The 20,604-nt window shown below is 45.0% G+C and overlaps 1 protein-coding gene across 1 annotated transcript; it reads right to left on the bottom strand.

Moving 5' to 3' along the window:
- Window positions 1-482: 482 nt before the first annotated feature.
- On the bottom strand, window positions 483-20,184 carry ST6GALNAC4 (ST6 N-acetylgalactosaminide alpha-2,6-sialyltransferase 4). Its single transcript, XM_056860553.1, has 5 exons — window positions 20,136-20,184; window positions 8,671-8,856; window positions 7,060-7,472; window positions 4,273-4,380; window positions 483-673 (listed from the first exon to the last, which is right to left on the bottom strand). The coding sequence occupies exons 1-5, from the start codon at window positions 20,145-20,147 to the stop codon at window positions 484-486; spliced, it is 909 nt and encodes a 302-aa protein (XP_056716531.1). The 5' UTR covers window positions 20,148-20,184; the 3' UTR covers window position 483.
- Window positions 20,185-20,604: the final 420 nt, after the last annotated feature.

Raw genomic sequence — 20,604 nt, 5'->3', positions numbered from 1 at the left:
TTTGAGAGATTTTTGTGATTTATTATACCTTTAAAAAGACCTTTAAACTTACAAAAAATGACCAACTTTCAATGTGCCAGCAAGATCCTGTGCAGAACAACAAGGGGAGGGGCATAGACTCCTGCCTCACTTTTAGGAAGGTTGAATCCATAGGAAAACAAAAATAAAATAAAAACACAGGTTTAAAACACAGGGGCCCACTATGTGCCAGCACAAGTCTATATAAAACCCAGAATCACCATATTAATCCTGGTTCAGTACTAGTACAACAGTCAATGGGGTAAACCCAGTGAGAGGCCTTCTCAAGGTGGCTGCTTTGTCCCCAAAGACCCTTCCTCTTCAGACTTGCCCTCCTGGGGGTGCTCCGACGTGGGCAACTCAGTTGGCGTAGCTCCCCAGGAAACTACAAGGGCACCCCCCCCTCAACCAGGCACAGCATTCCAAGCCACAATAGAGTCCAATGGCCAGAGGACTCCCCACCCCCTAGCCACCTGGCCACGAAGGGTGAGCGAAGACAATGTTCCTTTTCTTGGCCCAGCGAGAAAAGACGGCCTTCTCTGTGATGAAGCGGTGCCCTCCGCGTGCAGCTCTTTCGTGCGCCAGGTACATCCTGCATTCGTCCAGCCTGCCCTTCTCAAAGTAATGGTAAGGCACAGGAGGCTGGCTCTTGTCTCTGCCAAGAACAACAGAAAGAAAGGGCAGGATCAGACACCCATTTGGCAGGGATGTAGACTTCGGGAAAATTTTCCATGCATGATTAGGGTGAAAATTATCCAATAAAAGTACATTGTGGAACTTCCTGCCCCAGGATGTGCTGATGGCTGCCAACTTGGAAGGCTTTAAGAGGGGAGTGGACATGTTCATGGAGGAGAGGGCTGTTCATAGTTAACTAGTCAAAATGGATACTAGTCATGATGATGCATACCCATTAACTCCAGGATCAGAGGAGCATGGCTATTATATTAGGTGCTTTGGAATACAGGCAGGACAATGCTGCTACAGTTTGTGAACTTCCTAGAGGCCCCTGGTTGGCCACTGTGTGAACAGAATGCTGGACTTGATGGACCTGGGTCTGATCCAGTAGTGCTTCTCTTATGGTCTTATGGAGCATGGGGCTATCCATGGCTAGTAGTAAAAATAGATACTAGTCATGATGCATACCTATTCTCTCCAGGATCAGAGGAGCATGCCTGTTATATTAGGTGCTGTGGAAGACAGGCAGGATAATGCTGCTTTAGTTGTCTTTTTTGTGGGCTTCCTAGAGGCACCAGGTTGGTCACTGTGTGAACAGACTGCTGGACTTGATGGACCTTGGTCTGATGTAGCATGGCCTTTCTTATGTTCTTATGTTCACATATTCCCTAGAATATTCTGAACCTAACTTTTTCCAATGCTACCAGAGATTCTCCAAATAGATTGGAGTGTGAGTGTGAGAGACCGAATATGTCTGCTTCCAAGGGACAGGCACCTGGCAAGGGTTAACTGTAATTTTAAAACTGTCCAGCTGGACTGGAGTTCCACTGAGGAGATCACAAACTCATTTTATAAAATAATGTATTTCTAGAAATTAAAAAAAAAATGGAGAAAAATATAGGAATGAAAACAAGTTTCCCACACCACAGGCTCACTATTGCTGTGAGCTTAGAAGTCATGTGAACACACCCTTAATTGTCATTTATTTACGCCTCACTTTTATCCCCAGTGAGGACCCAAATCGATTTACAACATCCTTCTCATCTCCTCCATTTTATCCTTACAACAACAACCTTGCGAGGTAAAGTTAGGTTAAGAGAGGGTGACTGGGACCAAGGTCACCCAGAAAGCTTCCATGGCAGAATGGAGATTCAAACTTTGGTCTCCCAGATCCCAGTCTGAAAGGAGGAGGAGAAGGAGAAAAAGGAGGAGAAGAAAAGTTGGTTTTGATATGCCAACTTTCTCTACCAGTTAAGGAAGAATCAAACCTGCTTAAAATTCCCTTCCCACAACAGACACCCAGAGGCATCAGGAAAAGAGACAAGGCCTCAGGGCAAAAATCACTTTGCATCCTGTGCACATCCTGGGATGAAGAGAGCGGTTGTATCTACCCACATGGTGGTTTGAGAACCACCCAGCCTCATCCCTTGTCCCCCACAATAGGGCTGTCAATTCGGTTCGGCCCGAACTGAAAATCAGCCGAATTTCTCTTGATTCGGCGGTTTTTAATTCGGGAGGAACCGAACTCAAAACTGGCGGGCAACCGGGGGGGCCGAATTCAGCAAGTTCGGGAGTTCGCGAATAAATTCGGCCAATTCGGGGCCGTCAGTAAGCAGCATAACCTTCAGTAAGCAGCATTCTCCTCCCCCGGCCAATCGGTGGCCAAGCTGGGTCTTCTTCTGACCAATCAGTCAGGATTGAGTATTGGAGGAATCAGCTGATGTGCGGCCGGCCGGGGAAAGAGAGAGAGAGAGGGAAATCCTCATGTGTGTGTGAGGGGGTGCTTGTGCACATTCACTCCTTTCCGTGGCTGCAGGGGGCGCATTTTTTGGGGTACAGACCCCAAACTTTCAGGGGATATTCAGACAGGTTTTCTTAAGAGACCACCCAAGTTTTGTAAACATTGGGTTAGGGGGTCCCGAGATATGGGCTCCCCCCCTTTTCTTTCCATGGCTGCAGAGGGCGCATTTTTGGGTGTGCCGACCCCAAACTTTCAGTGGAGCATCAGACAAGGCTTCTTAAGATACCCCCCAAGTTTTGTAAACATTGGGTCAGGGGGTTCCGAGATATGGGCTCCACCCCTTTTTCCTCTCCCCCCTTTTCCATTTTCGTGGCTGCAGGGGGCGCTTTTTGGGGGGTTCAGCCCCCAAACTTTTATCATAGCTTCAGAGAATCCCTCTTAAGAGACCACCCAAGTTTTGTAAAGATGGGTTCAGTGGGGGCTGAAATATCGGCTCCCCCCCCCTTTTCTCTTTCCGTGGCTGCAGGGGGCGCATTTTTGGGTGTGCCGACTCCAGACTTTCAGCGGAGCTTCAGTCAAGGCTTTTTAAGAGACCACCCAAGTTTTGTAAACATTGGGTCAGGGCCCCCCGAGATATGGGCTTTCCCCTTTTCCCTATTGGGATGAATGGATCACCCTCGAGAGATGCATACATATGGATCTTATATTGGATACAAATGGAATCATATTGGATTACCCAGCCTCCCAGCCCCTCCTGCTGGAACAGAAGACAGCCACAGTAAGACCCCTTTGGGGGCTTTAATCTATAATTTTTCTTTTCTGTGTGTGTGTGTGGGGGGAAAGCAGAGTCTGTGTGTGTGTGTGGGGAGGGAGCAGTTTCTGTGGGTGGGGGGGGGAAGCCAAAGGGGGCTTTTGCCGGTTCTGCCTGGGGTGTGTGTTCCCCCTCCAGTCTCTCTCTCCCTGGTTTGAGAGGGGGCTTCATTTTTATTCTTCAGGTTTTTCCTCATTCATAAGATCAGTTAGGTTATTTTGATGCTTGCTCAAAACTGGTTTTCAAATGGTGACTTAAAGAATGCATCTTCGTGGTCCCAAGTCCAATGCAAAAGGAGAAATTCCACCCCCTCCTGCTCATTATGCATAGCTAGCTGCCTCTGTCCCTTTCCATGGTTTGCAAACTCCCAGGTGTCAGGTGTTGATTTGCACTGTTGCAAAGGTGTTGCATTGCGTGCTTGTGTTGCTTTGCAGTTGTATTGTTTTGCAGAATTCTTCACACCTGCTCCGCCCTTTGCATGTTTGCAAAGGTGTTGCTTTTCAGTTGTGTTGCTTTGCAAAGTTCTTAGCACCTGCCCCGCCCTTGCTCTCATCAGCTGTTTGTCGGGGCTGGGAACTTTGTGCTTGGGCGGCAAGCTCTGCTGAGAGATACACATTAAGGTTGGGGGGGACCCCTTTCAGGGCCCATATCTCAGCCCCCCCTGACCCAATCTTTACAAAACTCGGGGAGTCTTTCAATATACGTCCTTTGAAGCTCTGCTGAAAGTTTGGGACCTCTAAGCCCAAAAATGCCCCCCCCCCGAGCCGCGGAAAGGCGCGGTTGTGTTTTTAATGGCTTTATTCGGCCGAATTTTTTTTCCGAACTTTGAATTCCCGCCGAATTGAACGGATCCGAAGTGGGGGAGTTCGGACTTCGGCACGTACCGAACCCACAAGGGCCAAATTCGGCCGAATCCGAACTGTACCGAATTTTTTTTTTTTTGACAGCCCTACCCCACAACCCATCTCTGCTAGAAAAAAACCCAAATGGAGGCTCGGGGCACTATTTAACCACCTCACGACCATACCTGCAGTAGCTCTCGTTGACCATGCCAAAGACAAAGATTTGCTCGCACATCTCCATCGCCAAGACCATGGTGAACCAGCCTGTGCTCAAGAAGGAACCAGATTTCATCCTGCAATTTGAGAGACATGCTAGTGGGTGAGGGGAACATCTGTGACAAGACACCTCCCCATTTATATATGCTGCAGAACCAAGTGATTCTACTTTACTGGGACTGAATCACTTCAGGCGAGAATTCACAGACTTTAGTGCTGCGCTGTGAATTTTAACACTGCGCCATGAAAAGACTCCACGCACAGAGAAAAACAACATGCCAGAGAGAAGGCTTTCTCCCAGATACTGTGGCTCTGTTCAGACACAGCACCAAGCCATGGCTTCCACTGTTTAGAATATGGGTTCTCAACAAGGGGGGAATTCCCCCCCAGGGGGGAATTTTAGGGTTCCGGGGAAGAGGGGCGGAATTGGGACCACTATTCAGCAAAGTGTGATGTCCTGTATATTATGTTCAATCTGTAAAATTGTAGTTTGTTTTTAGTTTAATCTGCGACATTCAGTAAAGATTATGACTCTCTTGGGAAGGGGGGAATTATATTCTGAACAATGGTGAAATGGGGGAATGGAGCAAAAAAGGCTGAGAACCACTGGTTTAGAACCTACACCATGATCTAACTTTCTGAACGCCCAGGTAAACCTTGGTTTCGAACAATGCCGCTGCTTTCATTCCCTGTCAGCACTTCCATCTGCAGGGGAAGTGGCTGCCACAGGCAAAGCAACAGCCATAACCATGATTTCAGGCGCATCAAGGTGTAAATGCTGAGCTGCTAGCTTTCAACATGCAAGGGGAGCACTCAAACATACCAGCCGTCATGAGCAGTCCGGCCCTAGGACAAGCTTTAACGCTCAGTTCTGCTGCAGGTATTAAAATTGACATACAACACTGAAAGGCTGCACCTGCAATATGGACAGTGGATGACCACCTCAGCCAGGTCAGGGGCCAATTCCACATGGAGGTTCTGCTCCAGCTAGAATCATTTCATTTCATTTCATTAACCTTTATTGGCATACCAAAAGACAGAGATAAAACAACAATATACCTCCAAAGGGCAATACATATAAATTACAAGTCGGGTTAATAAATCTTTTCTTGTTCTTTAAGAACTCCTGTAAGAAATTCAGCCACGGTAGCCGTAATTTTAGTATCATGATCACTCAAGAGAAATTTGCATTTCACTTCATTACTCCTGTATCTCTTGTACTGGAGCAAAGTAAATAGCAGTTTATCCCGCAGAGTCACATAGAAGGAGCAATCTAAAAGGATGTGGTCAATTGTATCCAACAAATTTAAACCGCACGTGCATAAGCGTTCATGTCTAGGGATCTGAAGGTAACGGCCTAAGAGCATCCTAGATGGGAATGCGTTAACCCTAGCTAATAAGAAAGCGCGGCGTTAAGAAGGTATCTCTAGGTTATCTAGATACCTAGCCATTTTACCCGATCCATTATTAAGGCCTAGGGCCGCAGGAGAACAGATGGGGGGCAGATCCAGCTAGAATCCTAAATTAGGCAGAGCTGTTTGGGGAGAGCATCCATACAAGGTAGGCCCCTTCTCACATAAACACATTGAACATATGAAGCTGCCTTCTACTGAATCAGATCCTTGCTCCGTCAAAGTCGGCATTTTCTACTCAGACCAGCAGGGGCTCTCCAGGGTTTCAGGCAGGGGTCTTTCACATCACCTACCTGGCCTAGTCCCTCTAACTGGAGATGCCAGGGATTGCACCTGGGACCGTCTGAATGCCAAGCAGATGCTGTACCACTGAGCCAAAGCCCCTTCCCTAAGCTCTCCAGGGTCTCAGGTTGAGGTTTTTCACATCACCTACTTGCCTAGTCCCTTTAACTGGAGATGCTGGGGATTGAACCTGGGACCGTCTGCATGCCAAGCAGATGCTCTACCACTGAGCCACAGCCCCTCCTCCTTCTCGATCGCCTTCTGTATTTTCCTCTGCTTTGCTGCAATCTTTCCTAAACCTGGTATGGTACGATCAACTGCCTTTGCATACTTTGCAAAAAGGGGGGAAATGTGCATCTTTGCAGGTCCCATCCATATCAGTGTCCTTTTCCTTGCTTCAGTCCCCCAATGATATTCCTCCCCCCCCCCTCTGTGCCAGTGAAGGACTTAAAAAAAGTCATGGGTGGGCTGGGACAAGACAGGTTTGGGTTATGCCACTGCGTGGATGCTCCATCACCAGTACGAAGGCCTCTACATTTGCAGCAGTGATGGAAGAAGCAGGAAAATCATTACCACGTGGATGCAGCCATAGTCCCTGGCTACATGCATGCCGACGCAGTCGTTTAGAACAAAACCATCCCGTATTCCCAGCTGCGGGGATAAGAACAGCACGAGACAACAAAAGAAGACTCTGCAGAGACCTCTGATGGTGATGAAGAAGATGATGATGATGAAGAAGAGCTGGTTTTTATATGTTGACTTTCTCTACCACTTAAGGCAGAATCAAACCAGCTTACAATCTCCTTCCCTTCCCCTCCCCACAACAGACACCTTGTGAGGCAGGTGGGGCTGAGAGAGCTCGGAGAGAACTGTGACTAGTCCAAGGTCACTCCTTCATGTGGAGGAGTGGGGAATCAAACCCAGTTCTCCAGCTCAGAACCCACCGCTCCAAACCATCGCTCTTAATCACTACACCACGCAGAGTAAAACCTGTAAAGCATCAAAAGACACGTTTCACCACATTCCTCTACCTGTGGGGCGTCCCCACTAAGCAGCTCTCACCTGTCTTTCCCCGTCTCGACCTGGAAGAGGTCGTCACAGTGAGCCATCATCCTCTCGGTCAGCGTGTAGAGCTTTAGGCTGGGGTACATCTCCTTCACCTTGAGGAGCGTCCTGTAAGCCAGGCCCACCTTCTCCCTGCTCATCAGCTTCGGGGGGCCCCAAATGACGTAGACGGTGTCCCGGGCCTGTTTGAAGAAGTAGGACTGGTTCCTCAGCAGCAAGGGAATGCTGGTGTGGGAAACCACCCGGAGGGTGCTCCGGGCCCCGACGTCGTCCTCATAGCCTTGCGTGGGGGCCTGGTTCATACGCAGGACACACTCTTTGTCGTCAATCTCCTTCCCCGAACGCGAACCTGACATCTGCCCGGAGCTGGACACCACAGCGCACTGGCGGCACGGGGTTCGGACCAATGGCTAAAGAGAGAAGAGAAGCAAGGTTAGAAGAAGCTCGGCTTGTTGGAGGGAGATGGCGAGGCTAAGGCTGAGACGACCCCTCAGTGTTTCCTTGGCCAAGCACAAAATGGCAGGAGCGCCTCTCATAAACATTTTTGCTCCCTGCCCACAGCACCCACTCTGGGGGGCATTTAGTGGGTGTGCCAAAACAGCCAACCACTGGTCATTAACAGCTGGTGTAGAGGTTAAGAGCGGTGGACTCTAATCTGGAGAGCCGGGTTTGAATCCCCACTCCTCCACATGAGCGGTGAACTCTAATCTGATGAACTGGGTTTGTTTCCCCACTCCTCCGCATGAGAGCTGTGACTAGCCCAAGGTCACCCAGCTGGCTTCATGTGTAGGTGTGGGGAAACCAACCCAGTTCACCAGATTAGCGTCTGCCGCTCATGGGGAGGAGTGGGGAATCCAACCTGGTTCTCCAGATTAGAGAACACCCTCTGAAGCCTCTTCCATTCTTTTTTCACAGGCTGCTCACAGCCTATTTGGCAGCTGCTGTGATGCCTTTTTTAAAAATGGCCTATTCTGTGTGATCCCAGCCAACTGGGGATTATGCAATGAGCATGACAGTGCTGATGAAGCCAGTCATATTTGGCTACGTCTCCATGTTGTGAGGTCAACTCAGACTGAGGGCAGGGTGCCTTGCCCTCTCTCAGAACGGTGCTACCATTCCCTTCCCAGAGTGGTTTGTTTTGGGTCCATCCCTGCTGGAATTCAGGTACCAAGACCTCTAGAGATCAGTTAAATTTTACCTCATCAGAGGCAAAGAGAGAAGACAAAGAAGAGTTGGTTTTTATTCCCCTATTTTCTCTACCTTTTAAGGAGACTCAAACTGGCTTACAACTACCTTCTCTCCACAACAGACACCTTGTGAGGCAGGTGGGGCTGAGAGAGTTCAGAGAGAACTGTGATTAGTCCAAGGTCACTTCTTCCCCTCCCCACAATAGCCCCACCTACCTCACAGGGTGTCTGTTTTGGGGAGGGGAAGGTGATTGCAAGCCGGTTTGGTTCTTCCTTAAGTGGTAGAGGAGGTTGGCATATAAAAACTAACTCTTCCTTCTTCATAAACCCGTCCTGTGGTGCCCAGAAGGGTAGGGTTCAATCGGTTATCACCCTTAACGTGCCAACAATCCCTGCTGGCCTCAAGGTGTCGATAGCCCACCTTGCCATCAGGAACACTGATGTAGCCCCCGAACTCGACGGCTCCAGACACCGCTGGCAAATGTCCTTCTTGCCCTTCGGGATGCTGGCAGCTGAGCCAACACAGGGATACGCAGAAGCGAGGGCAGAGCAAGAAATAAAGGAAGGAGCAAGTTCCCAGCACGATCAGAGTTAGGAATAGTCGAAGCTGAAAAAGAAGGTCAGAAGCTGCTGTTAACAACAGCTGGAGTCACATCTGTACCTGAATTACCTGGCAGGTAAAGTTAAAAAAAAGTCTGCCCTGCTATTATAAAGTGCTCAGAATATTATATTTTAAGTATGCAAGGAAAGGTGCAACCTGACCCACCCCGAGGATAACAGTATGTTGGTTACTTTATCCTATCCCTCTGGAGAATCACCACATCTAGAGCCGAGTATCTTCTGGAGACAGTGCAAGGTATTTTTCTTCAAGTGGGCTTTTGGGCAGCCAGGCCCTCCCAAACCACCTGACACCATTTCCTGCAGATCCACATGCTTGGCCTTTGGTGAGTCCCCCAAGGAAGATAAAAGCTGTACTGTCGAACGTCGCAAACATGGTGGAACTCCCTCACGGCTCTGACATGAATATCCGGCAGCCTGGATCAATAGGGAGGAGCTGTGGCTTAGTGGTAGAGCATCTGCTTGGCATGGAGAAGGTCTCAGGTTCATCTCCAGTTAAAGTGACTAGGCAAGTGGGTGATGTGAAAAACCTCTACCTGAGACCCTGGAGAGCCGCTGCCAGTCTGTGTAGACAATACTGACTTTGATGGACCGAGGGTCTGATTCAGTATAAGGCAGCTTCATGTGTTCAATGTGTTAACCTCTCCTTTTCTCTTTAAAGGTAAAGGACCGGATCATTACTGACCCATGGGGTGACGTCACATCCCGCCATTTACTAGGCAGACTATGTTTACAGGGTGGTTTGCCATTGCCTTCCCCAGTCTTCTACACTTTACTCCCAGCAAGCTGGGTACTCATTTTGCCGACCTCGGAAGGATGGAAGGCTGAGTCAAACTTGAACTGGCTATCTGAAACTGACTTCTGTCGGGATCAAACTTGGGTCGTGAGCAGAGCTTTTGACTGCAGTAATGCTGAAAGTTAGAAGAGAAAGTGCCAAAGCAGGACTACAACTGAACATCAAGAAAACAAAAGTAATGACTACAGGAAAATTACACAACTTTAAGGTTGACAATGAGGAATTTGAAATTGTTGAAGACTTTCTATTCCTTGGCTCCACCATCAACCAAAAGGGAGACTGCAGCCAAGAAATCAGAAGGAGATTGAGACTGGGAAGGGCAGCCATGAAGGAGCTAGAAAATATTTTAAGTGTAAGGATGTGTCACTGGCCACCAAGACTAGATTAATTCATGCCATCGTATTCCCTATTACTATGTATGGGTGTGAAAGCTGGACAGTGAAGAAAGCTGATAGGAAGAAAATAGATTCCTTTGAAATGTGGTGTTGGAGGAGAGTGTTACGGATACCGTGGACTGCCAAAAAAAAAAAAAATCAGTGGGTTATAGATCAAATCAAGCCTGAACTGACCCTAGAAGCTAAAATGACTAAACTGAGGCTATCGTATTTTGGTCACGTCGTGAGACGACAAGAGTCACTGGAAAAGACAGTCATGCTAGGAAAAGCTGAGGGCAGCAAAAAAAGAGGAAGACCCAACAAGAGATGGATTGACTCCATAAAGGGAGCCGTGGCCCTCAATTTGCAAGACCTGAGCAGGGCTGTCAAAGATAGGACATTTTGGAGGACTTTCATTCATAGGGCCGCCATGAGTCGGAAGCCACTTGACGGCACTTAACACACACACTGCAGGTTACCACTCTGTGTCATGGGGCTATAGTGGTTAAGAGACTTGATTTGGAATGTTGGTTTGTCGTGGTTAAGAGTAGTGGTTTGGAGCTGGGGACTTTAATCTGGAGAACCAGGTTTGATTCCCCACTCCTACAAGAGTGGCAGACACTAATCTGGTGAACAGGGTTGGTTTCCCCACTCCTACACATGAAGTCAGCTGGGTGACCTTGGGCTAGTCACAGCTCTCAGAGCTCTCTCAGCCTCACCTACCTCACAGGGGAGGTGAAGGGAAGGTGATTGTAAGTTGTTTCTCCCTTAAGTGGTAGAGAAAGTCGGCATATAAAAACCAACTCTTCTTCTTTTCTCCATTCCATTTATTTACTAGCTCCTTTGACCAAAGGTCTTGAGCTTAACCATAACAATAATACATAATACAACAACACATAATCAATTTACAACACCCAACGTATACTTAAGGTTAAAACACAGTAGAAACAATTACTAAACATAGCATCACTAATACCATAACAATATATTCCCCCTGAGCCAGTCTCATTGAAATCACAAAATCTGTTTCAACATTCAACTCGTAGTTTACGTGCTTGTTTTATTTTGACGTTTGAGCGACATCACCTCCGCCAAAAATCTTGCAACAGAACTAGTGATATCAGGATGAATATCTCCCATTATGTGGGATATCACCCAGGACTCCAAGGGAAGTTTGTATTTAGACAATATTGGGGTGATCCAACGCAACCGAGGAGCTGACCAGTGCTGACAAAACAATAAGAGATGGTGTAAAGTCCCAATATCTCCAGATTTACATTCACAAACTCGATCTGAGTATGGAGTTTTCGCAAAACGACCTGACATCTCTGCAGTTGGGTAAGCATTTAATCTGGCAAGCATAAAGGCACGTCTATGGCTTGGGATTGTCAGCAAACTCACATAAGAGGGCACGAACTCAGGAGGGGGAATCCCCAGTGCAAGGGTAGAACATACGCGCCTAGCGCGGAATGTAGTGCTAACACACTCAAGATTTCTCACCCTTGACCTTACTAATTTAAGTGCTTCAGAAAAGTTTAAGTTGTTAAGAACTAATGGTGGAAGGTCAAGCAGTACCAGTTTACTATCTATATGTCTTCCCCACGTCCCTCTGTAGTTATCTTCCTTTAATCTATGTAACAGGCCCCCTTGGATGTTAGGAGTTGAGTAGAGAACCTTCAGCCTTAATTTGAAGGCAGCAATCCAGGCCCTAGATTCAAAAGAACACTGTGCAAGTTCCATTCTAAGTGCCGTTCCCGCCACACACTTTGGAGAGCCTGTCAAACGCCGCAGAAAATGTATAAGTATATTGTCAACAGACTCCGTGATTTCATTAATCCAAATGGGAGCTCCAAATAGAAACTGAGGGATTATTTTGGCATTGAAAGCTGTAATAGCCATAGGAACATATTGGCCTCCCCTGGAATAAAAGAATCTTAACAAAGCATTCGAATTAACTTTGGCAGTTTTATTTGCCAAGCTAAGATGAGGTTTCCAAGACAAATTTTGACTAAAAGTAACTCCCAAATATTTAAATTGGGACACCATCTCTAATTCACCCCCCTCAACTTTCCATGGATTTCGTTTTACTTTGATCTTCTTTGAGAAAACCATTACTTTTGATTTACTATAGTTAACTGATAGACCCTCCTGGTTACAATAATCAATAAACCTATTAATAGTCTTACGAAGGCCCACCTCAGATCTAGACAAAAGGACTGTATCATCCGCATAGAGCAAAATGGGAACCTCATGACCAGCTAATATTGGTGCATGATAAGCTGTCTTTTGAATAAACGGAATCACATCATTAAAATAAAAATTAAACAGCATGGGGGCCAAAAGGCAACCTTGTTTCACCCCCTTTAAGAGGTGAATACTATTAGTAAGTTGGCCTTCAACTCCACAACGGACCTGAGCGGTAGGGTTCTCATAAAGCTTAAAAATCAGCCAAAGTAATCTCTTATCTATGGTTGTGGTTTTTAATTTAGCCCACAGTCGGCCTCTAGGCACTGAGTCAAAAGCTGCCCTTAAATCCATAAAGGCAACATACAAAGAGCCCCCTGAGTTTGAAGAATACTTATCTGCAAGATGATATAATATAAGACAATGTTCCAAGACAGAGGTGCCTTTCTTAAACCCAGCTTGTTCCGGATGTATTATTTCTTCAGTTTCTAGCCAATTCGATAATTTTGACTGCAAAAAGGCTGCATATACTTTACCTATTGATGAAAGCAAACTAATAGGACGATAGTTTTTGGGATCGTTTTTTGGTCCTTTTTTATAAAGTGGCACAATTATTGCATGTTTCCATGCTGCGGGAATATCTCCTGTGTTATTTATTTGCGTGAAAAGAGAGGCCAAAATATGGCTCCACCAAGACAGATTTACTTTCAAAAGGTCAACCGGAATTAAATCAGGACCTGGAGCTTTACCTGACCGAAATTGTTTAATTAAGGCACTCACACATTCAGGGGAGACCTGTGGCCAACTATCCATTTGGGGGGGTTCAACCAGTTCCTCATCCAAATCAAAACCAGGGACCGTTACAAAATTAGAAGTAAAGTATTTTTCCCAGATCCCAGGAGTAATGCATGAAGGGATACTAGCCACCGTAGAGAGTCCTCTATTCACTAGATTCCAAAAAGTCTGGGTTTCGTTATTATTTATTGCTGAGATGAGTAATTTCCAGCATTTATATATGTCCAGCTGTTTTTTAAACTTTATCAGGGACCTAAATGACTTCTTTAGCCGTATAAGATCTAACAGATGTATATTTGAGCTGGTATTTTTATATAAGCGGTGAAGAGATCTTATTTTTTTAATACTTTCTCTACACTCACCATCAAACCAGCTATTTTTACGTTGGAATCCTCGGGACGATGATGGTTTTGAATAGATTGGTTTAAAAAGGTTTAAAATATTAGTTAACGATTCTATCATCTGCACCGTATCCCTCTGTTTAAAAAATTCAGTAAGGGCGGACCGACATTGATTTGAATGCATAATATTCACTACAATAGGAGTTAACTCAGGTGACCATCTAACGGGCCTCAAGGCCTTTCGTCCTTGTAATAGGTTTGTTGATAAACCGGGGAATAAAAAACAATCAGGAGACAATGAAAGAGTTAATTGTAAGGGAAGATGGTCCCCTCCATAATACTCTCCTATCTTAAAATCGTGAATTCGCGGTAGCAAACCTTCTGATACTAACATGTAATCAATCACACTGGCCCCTTTGAACGTTACACAAGTAAAATCTCCTGTGGGATCAAACTGCCTGTGCCCATTTAAAATTACCAAACCTTGATTCACAGCGCACTCAAACAATTGTTTTCCTGCAAAATTAACCTTAGAATCTTTTGAGAATCTCTCACACAAATGTGGGGGGGGCAGCTCCGTCGTGGGCCAAACTAACCCAGCTTCATCATTGGTGCCAATACGGGCGTTAAAATCACCTGCTACCAATAATGGAATTCTGGGATATCGCACAGTGATCTTATCCAAAAGGGATCCCAATTTGTCCCAAAGAATCCTAATGTCATTTCTTGAGTTTAGTGGAGGGAAGTAGCTTGTAATAATTATAAAAGAGAACCCTGGGAACTTCAGCAATAAAACAATTACAGAATTAAAAGAAGGGATCAAAGTTATACTTGTGCAATTTAAAATTGAAGAAACCAAGCAAGCCAACCCCGATTTGGGACGACCCCGGGTTGGACCAGAAACGGCATCTACAGTATAAACAACATACCCAGGTACATCAATAGTATCCCTAACCCAAGTTTCTTGTACCAGAATAATATGAAAATCCAACAAATAGGTCCTGACACCAGGATCTCTCAACCTGTTACACCAACCTGTAATGTTCCATGATAAAATTTTAATATAGGGAGGTGGTGGCGAAAACAGTCAGTCTGATAGAGGGGCAGATCCCATAGTTCCCTGACAGGGAGCTGAATTGGACTTAGTATTTCTATTATTGATTAAAACTACTGGTTCTAAGGGGATGTGGTTTGTCGTTTGGATCAGAGGATCTGTTATTTGAGGGAGTTCATCACTAACTTTAGGAGGGAATACATGAACTTGGGGGTGTTCTATTTTTGGATCTGTTTGTACCAAACTGCCCTTCCTAATATCATCGAGCGAAATCACTAAGACTTTAAGTCGGTTTATCAACTCATCTTGTTCGCTAGGAGGGAGAGCACCAAAAGATGATAAAAGAGCAGACTCCATGTCCTCAACTGTTCCAGAAGTTTCCAAGTTTATCAATACCTCCTTTGATTCAGATATAGCAGGGAGTATAATTTCAGGAGTTATAGGAGTTTGCAAGTTCACTACCTTACTAGGAGAATGCAAATGGACAACTTGCATTAAATTTTCTGATCCCTCTGGACTGTCTTTTCTTTGAATTGTTTTATTATTTAATTTATTTCTACCCACATTTTGACATGGTGCTTGGGGATTCAATTTTACTAAAGGTTGGATTGTAGGATTTTTAAAATGTCTCTGAAACCTGACCCCATATTTAATAAATTCATATCCGTGAGCAAGCACCTGGGATGGAATGCTGCTGGATCGAAAGTACAAAAGAAAACGTTCATGTCGCAGGGACCCAAAAATCCGTTCTACCTTAATAAGATCTAATGCAGATGGGTTAGTTTTGAGGAGAAATGCCAGATGATTTGTGGCCCATCGCCTTGTCGACCAATTTATATGTCTTCCTTGATAAGGGAAGACATTAACAACAACACATTTAGAATCATAAATTAGTGACCCAGGGCCTTCTGACTTTCTATCCAGGCCTTCCAAGTACATTTGTTGGTTAGGTCTCAATTCCAAAACTCTGCCTTTGTCCATACTTCTGGTCTTCGTCTGCTTCTCTTTGAAATCTTGCGGCTCATTTTTAAATGGATAGCTGGATTCCTTTTCAGAAAGTAAGACTATTATCTTATCAAGTTTCTCATAAATATTGTGTAGAGACTCCGCAATTAATTGGGACTGAGTTGCTAGCAGACTCATTTCATCAGCTCTGCTAGCCTGCTGCTGTGGAGATGGGGAACACAAATCTTGAGTAGCTGCTCCATTATCAGAGTTAATTGTTTGTTCCAAGAGGCAGACACTTTCTTCCACAGCCAGGCACTCAAATCTATTTGCATGCTGAAATGGGGCAAAAAAGTCCTCCAACCTTGACTGTTTACACACAGGCGTTTTACAGTCCTCTTCAAAAGGGTAAGCTCTTTTAGGGCCCATATCCCAACGTATAACTCAGCTCCTTTGAGTTTCCTTTGCCTTTCGCACTCTTCTATTCCAGAGCTCCTGCTTCACTCATGCAGCACCAACTCGACATTAAAATCACAGAATGTCCGGCTTGGAATATTAGAGATGTTATAATTCTATCTTGGCAAACAGTCAAACTTCGCAGACCCAAACACCGGGCAATTAAACAATCAAGCAATCGCACAGGGAGTAGGTTGTTTAGCGGCCTGCCGTTTCAATCCTTCTTCTTATCCAGAAGAGTAACAACTTAAAATTAGGAAATGATAAAAGCTCACAAAATAAAACAACCGTTTAAAAGAGCAATTTTAAAAGTTTAAAAGGTTTAAAACAACGTTAAAACTTATCTCCAACGGAGTGAAAAATCTTGCAACCGACTTCCTCAAAAGCCGGAAGTCCTCCCCCATTCTTCTTTTCTCTTTAGTACCAAATATCTGTTTGTTCTAATAGCAGGCAATCAGCAGGTTCATCAGTATCTAACAACCACCTCTGCTCTGGTAACCTACATCCATCATTCATAGAAGAGGGCTTTTTTTTTGGTGGGGGTGCTTTAAGCAGGTAGAAGCTTTTAAGAGGCTTGCTTGAGATACAGTAATTGTCTTAAGGCCTGTTAAGAGGAAGCTACCGCAACAAATTAGCAAAGAAGCTTAAAGGAAAGGAGCTCCAGTTTAACTAGAGGAAGGCTAATCAGTTTGCCATCATAACAACAGCCTTTCAAACTGAGTTGCCGTGTGATGAAGAAGAAGAGTTGGTTTTTATATGCTGACTTTCTCTACCACTTAAGGCAGAATCAAAGAGAAGAGAGAACATAAGAAAGGCCCTGCTGGATCAGACCAAGGCCCATCAAGTCCAGCAGTCTGTTCACACAGTGGACAACCAGGTGCCTCCAGGAAGCCACAAACTAGACAACTGCGGCAGCACCATCCTGCCTGTGCTCCACCGCACCCAAAATAATAGGCATGCTCCTCTGATACTAGAGAGAATAGGTATGCAGCATGACTAGTACCATTCTAACTAATAGGCATGAATACCCCTCTCCTCCATGAATATGTCCACTCCCCTCTTAAAGCCCTCCAAGCTGGCAGCCATCACCACATCCTGGGGCAGGGAGTTCCACAATTTAACTATGCGTTGTGTGAAGAAATACTTCATTTTATCTGTTTTGAATCTCTCACCCTCCAGCTTTAGCAGATGACCCCGTGTTCTAGTATTATGGGAGAGGGAGAAAGAGAGGGACAGCACAAAACCCAACTGTGTTGGAGCCATGCACCCAAACAGAGGTTTGTCCTGATATTTGAAAGCAGCCATTATGTCTGATTTATAAGTATGGGATCCAGCCTTGTGTTACACAGCCGTGCACTCTAGAATCAAACTACATGCTACAATTTGTATATATAAATTTTATTGATTTTTTAAATCTATAAATTCTCCATAATTTTGACAACAGCGTAAAAATAATATCACAATCGCAATTATATTGATTGTTGTCTTAATTACCATTAAACATAAAAAATATGACAACTTCCCCATCACCTCCATCTACCTCTTAATAAAGTATTATTAGCCTTCGTTAACATATACTGATCCTAGCATTAATTTCATTCTAAAGTTTCATGTTTTATAAAGTTTTACATTCTGGATCAAAATAAAAAGTAGCCTTCCATTATTCCCAGATCTTGTACATTATCACAATGATTCCTTCAATACTCCCCTTTCCCCCAGTTTCTCCAACTCCACCAGTTCTAGCGTTAAAATGATTTAATCCCTTTATTCTGAAACCTTTGTCCCTTTCCATTTAACATAAATTTAAAATAGCCATGCCACCCGTCCACACTGTCAAAGCCTTCCAATCCAGCAATCATATTTAAGTCAATCCTTTAACCATGGTCTAATACTTCCTTCTGTAACTGAAATAAATCAGTCAGGTATGGGAACAAGATTTCTTTGTTTTCTCTCATTTCCTCAGGCAAGGTGCATATCCAAAAATAATTCTTTCTGGGCTTAATCCCCATCGTGGCTTCAATCTGTGCTCCTTGATCTGCTCTCTTCTTCCTTGTATCCACACGTCCTTCCATGTCTTTTTTAAATGAAAAGTCCATTTCTTGTATGTCTGGTCTCTTTGTCGCCGGCTGGTTACTTTCTTGAACTTCTGTCTTCTTCTTTATATCCTGATATTCTTCCGTGACTTTTTGGGCAGAAGAATCCATTGCTTGTATGTCCATATTTGTAGTCATCATTTGAATTTTCAAGACTTTTATGTCTTCTGTAACCAGATTCAACTTCTGATTACATACCAGTGATGATTGGTCAAGAGTCATCATCACTGAAATCAATTGAGCCATCTGTGTAGAAATCTGTTTTAATTGTTTAATTGTCGCCTCAGAATATTTAGCAAACATGTCCTGTACTTTTTTTTCCATGATTGAATTCAGTAGAATTCCCTTTGATTTCATAAGAGCAGAGCTATGTATTTAGCCAGATCAGGGAGAGGCTCCAGAGTATGTAACTTTATTAAAAATTTGATGGTCATCTAGCAGGAGTCCAGCATGTAGTTAATAGAGAATACTTTATTGTCCAACTTAATATCTTTTTCGGGTTGAAAAAATAAGTATTTAAACTTAAAAAAACTTTTTAAAGTTAAAAATACCAACGAGTTTTACCAGACGCTCTAGATCGGCTGAGCCAGGAAGTATTCCAGGGATTACCTAATCGTAGACCTTCTATCGTCTCTTCTCTATGGTTATTACCTTCAGGAGTGGTTTTGGTGTAACACGAGTAAGACGAATTTCCGGTCTTACGACCTTCTTCCTGTTGATTTGTAGAGCAGTGGAGAGGTAAAGCACAGAGTCTTCCGGTCAAAGGATCCTCTTTGTTGTACACGTGGCTGGAGGACCTTTTTTTCCTCATGTAACTTCTCAAAAGTTCCTCCCTCCCCTTCCTTTAAGAACGCGTCGGATTGGCAGATCTTACATCAATCATTCAAGCTCGTTGTTTTAATTTAAGTTGATCAGTTTGATAAGGCTCCTGCTGCTTTATCTGATGGATCTCATACAACAAAATCATCCAGTTCAATTAAGGGAGAAAAACGGTTACCAGGAATATTTTCTTCAACCCCCTGTTATTCGATGACGCCAGTGAAAGACGAAGGATTCTTATCTACTCACTTGGGCGCCCGGAGGTGAGGCTTTAATCTTAATGTAGTCCTTATGATGTTTATAGGGTGCTGGAGGGTAGAGTCTAATGCCGAAGTTGCGCGCTGGCGATTTCAATCCCTTCGTGCCCACGGGACCAAACGTCTGAAACTCCGGGGGGCTTATTAAAGCTACCTCAGAGTATTCAGGAGGTCAAACCGCATATATGGCTGCAGGGAATTCCTGCCTCTCAGCCCACTTGCAAGGGCTGGGTTGGGGTGCAATAAAACACCCCAAATCACACGCAAACTTGGATACTCCCCAGGAGCCCCTGGGAAGACGCAGCACTCAGCCCAGCTCAGCACCGGAAGTTACATGCTACAATTTGTAATGTGTAGTGTCAGGGTCTCCTCCGCCTGACTTTGCCATTGGGAGTCTATGCGCCGGAAGTCTACAAACTCAAATCAGGAAGTATTTGAATCCCCGCCCCTTAAAATGCTGCTTCTTAATTGGCTGTCATGAGAGAAAAGTTCCCTCCCCACCACACACCCAATTGCTGCATAAAAAAGCATTTTAAGAACATAAAACAAAAAAACAGAGCGATCTGAAAAGAAGTGTGGGGGGGGAGAAATCCAAGCCTAGGTTTGAAAAAGCTTTTCTTGTGCTCAGAACGAGCTCCCAGGAAGCAGGAAGTATTTGAATCCCTGCCTCTGGACATGCTGCTTTGTAACTTGGTGTGAGCGAAACTAAGCTTGCGTGTCCCGCACTTTGCCTTGCGCACGGGGATTTCACGCGGGCTGAGCTCAGGGGAGAGGGAAGAATCGGGTTAACAGAGGAACAGGAAGGTCCGGGATTTGTGAGGGCTGGCAGCAAGGTCATCTCTAATGGAGGTAAAACTCATGCATAACTCCAAGGAACAAACGAGACAGACCGGGGGTGAACATGAGTGAAAGCACCCATGCATAAACCACCTTAGACAGTCATGTGTCTGGGTACGAGTGAGCTAGCCTTTTCCGAAAGGCAGTTCCAATCCCAGTTGTCCCACAGGGCTGCCTCTTTCACATTTTGAACACATACTGCACCATCCCAAAGAAGCATGCAAGGGCAAAGAAGCAGACAGAAAGTTGATCAGAAGGGCTCTTCCCACTGTCAGGGGTGTCACATCTCCTAAAGGCGGCTTTCTTCAGATACTTACAAACACCCACATTCTTTTAAGGTCTTATCAGCCATATATTTGCCTTGGGCCCGGAGGAGTTCAGTGCCCTGTAACAAAACAAAACAAAAAAGACACAGATTGTTCAAGAGATTAGATCTCAAGGTGCACCACAGCAGCAAGGAATATTGATAACCGCCCTACCTGCTGCAGCACTCATTCTGAAAGAATTTTGGTCCGCAGCTATCAGGAGGCAGTTCCAGCCCTGTGTTGAGGGACCATAAAGCCAAGGTCCCATTTAGGAGCAGGTCAAGCAAAAGAGAACCAAAACAGCTGGTGTGAATCTGGACACTCCAGGGCAGCACAACCCACCAGCTCCTTTCTACCCAGTCAGCCAGAGACCAAGAGACAAAAAGCCCTCCTGGGACTAAGATCAAGAAAGTCACCCTTGCAAGGTCGGACGCCTACAAGGTGAGTTCCAGCCTGGTAGCTGTAGCCAACAAAGGCTAAA

The sequence above is a fragment of the Euleptes europaea genome, chromosome 14 (genome assembly GCF_029931775.1).
Source record: "Euleptes europaea isolate rEulEur1 chromosome 14, rEulEur1.hap1, whole genome shotgun sequence".
NCBI lineage: Eukaryota > Metazoa > Chordata > Lepidosauria > Squamata > Sphaerodactylidae > Euleptes > Euleptes europaea.
This window is presented reverse-complemented; position numbering and strand designations above follow the sequence as displayed.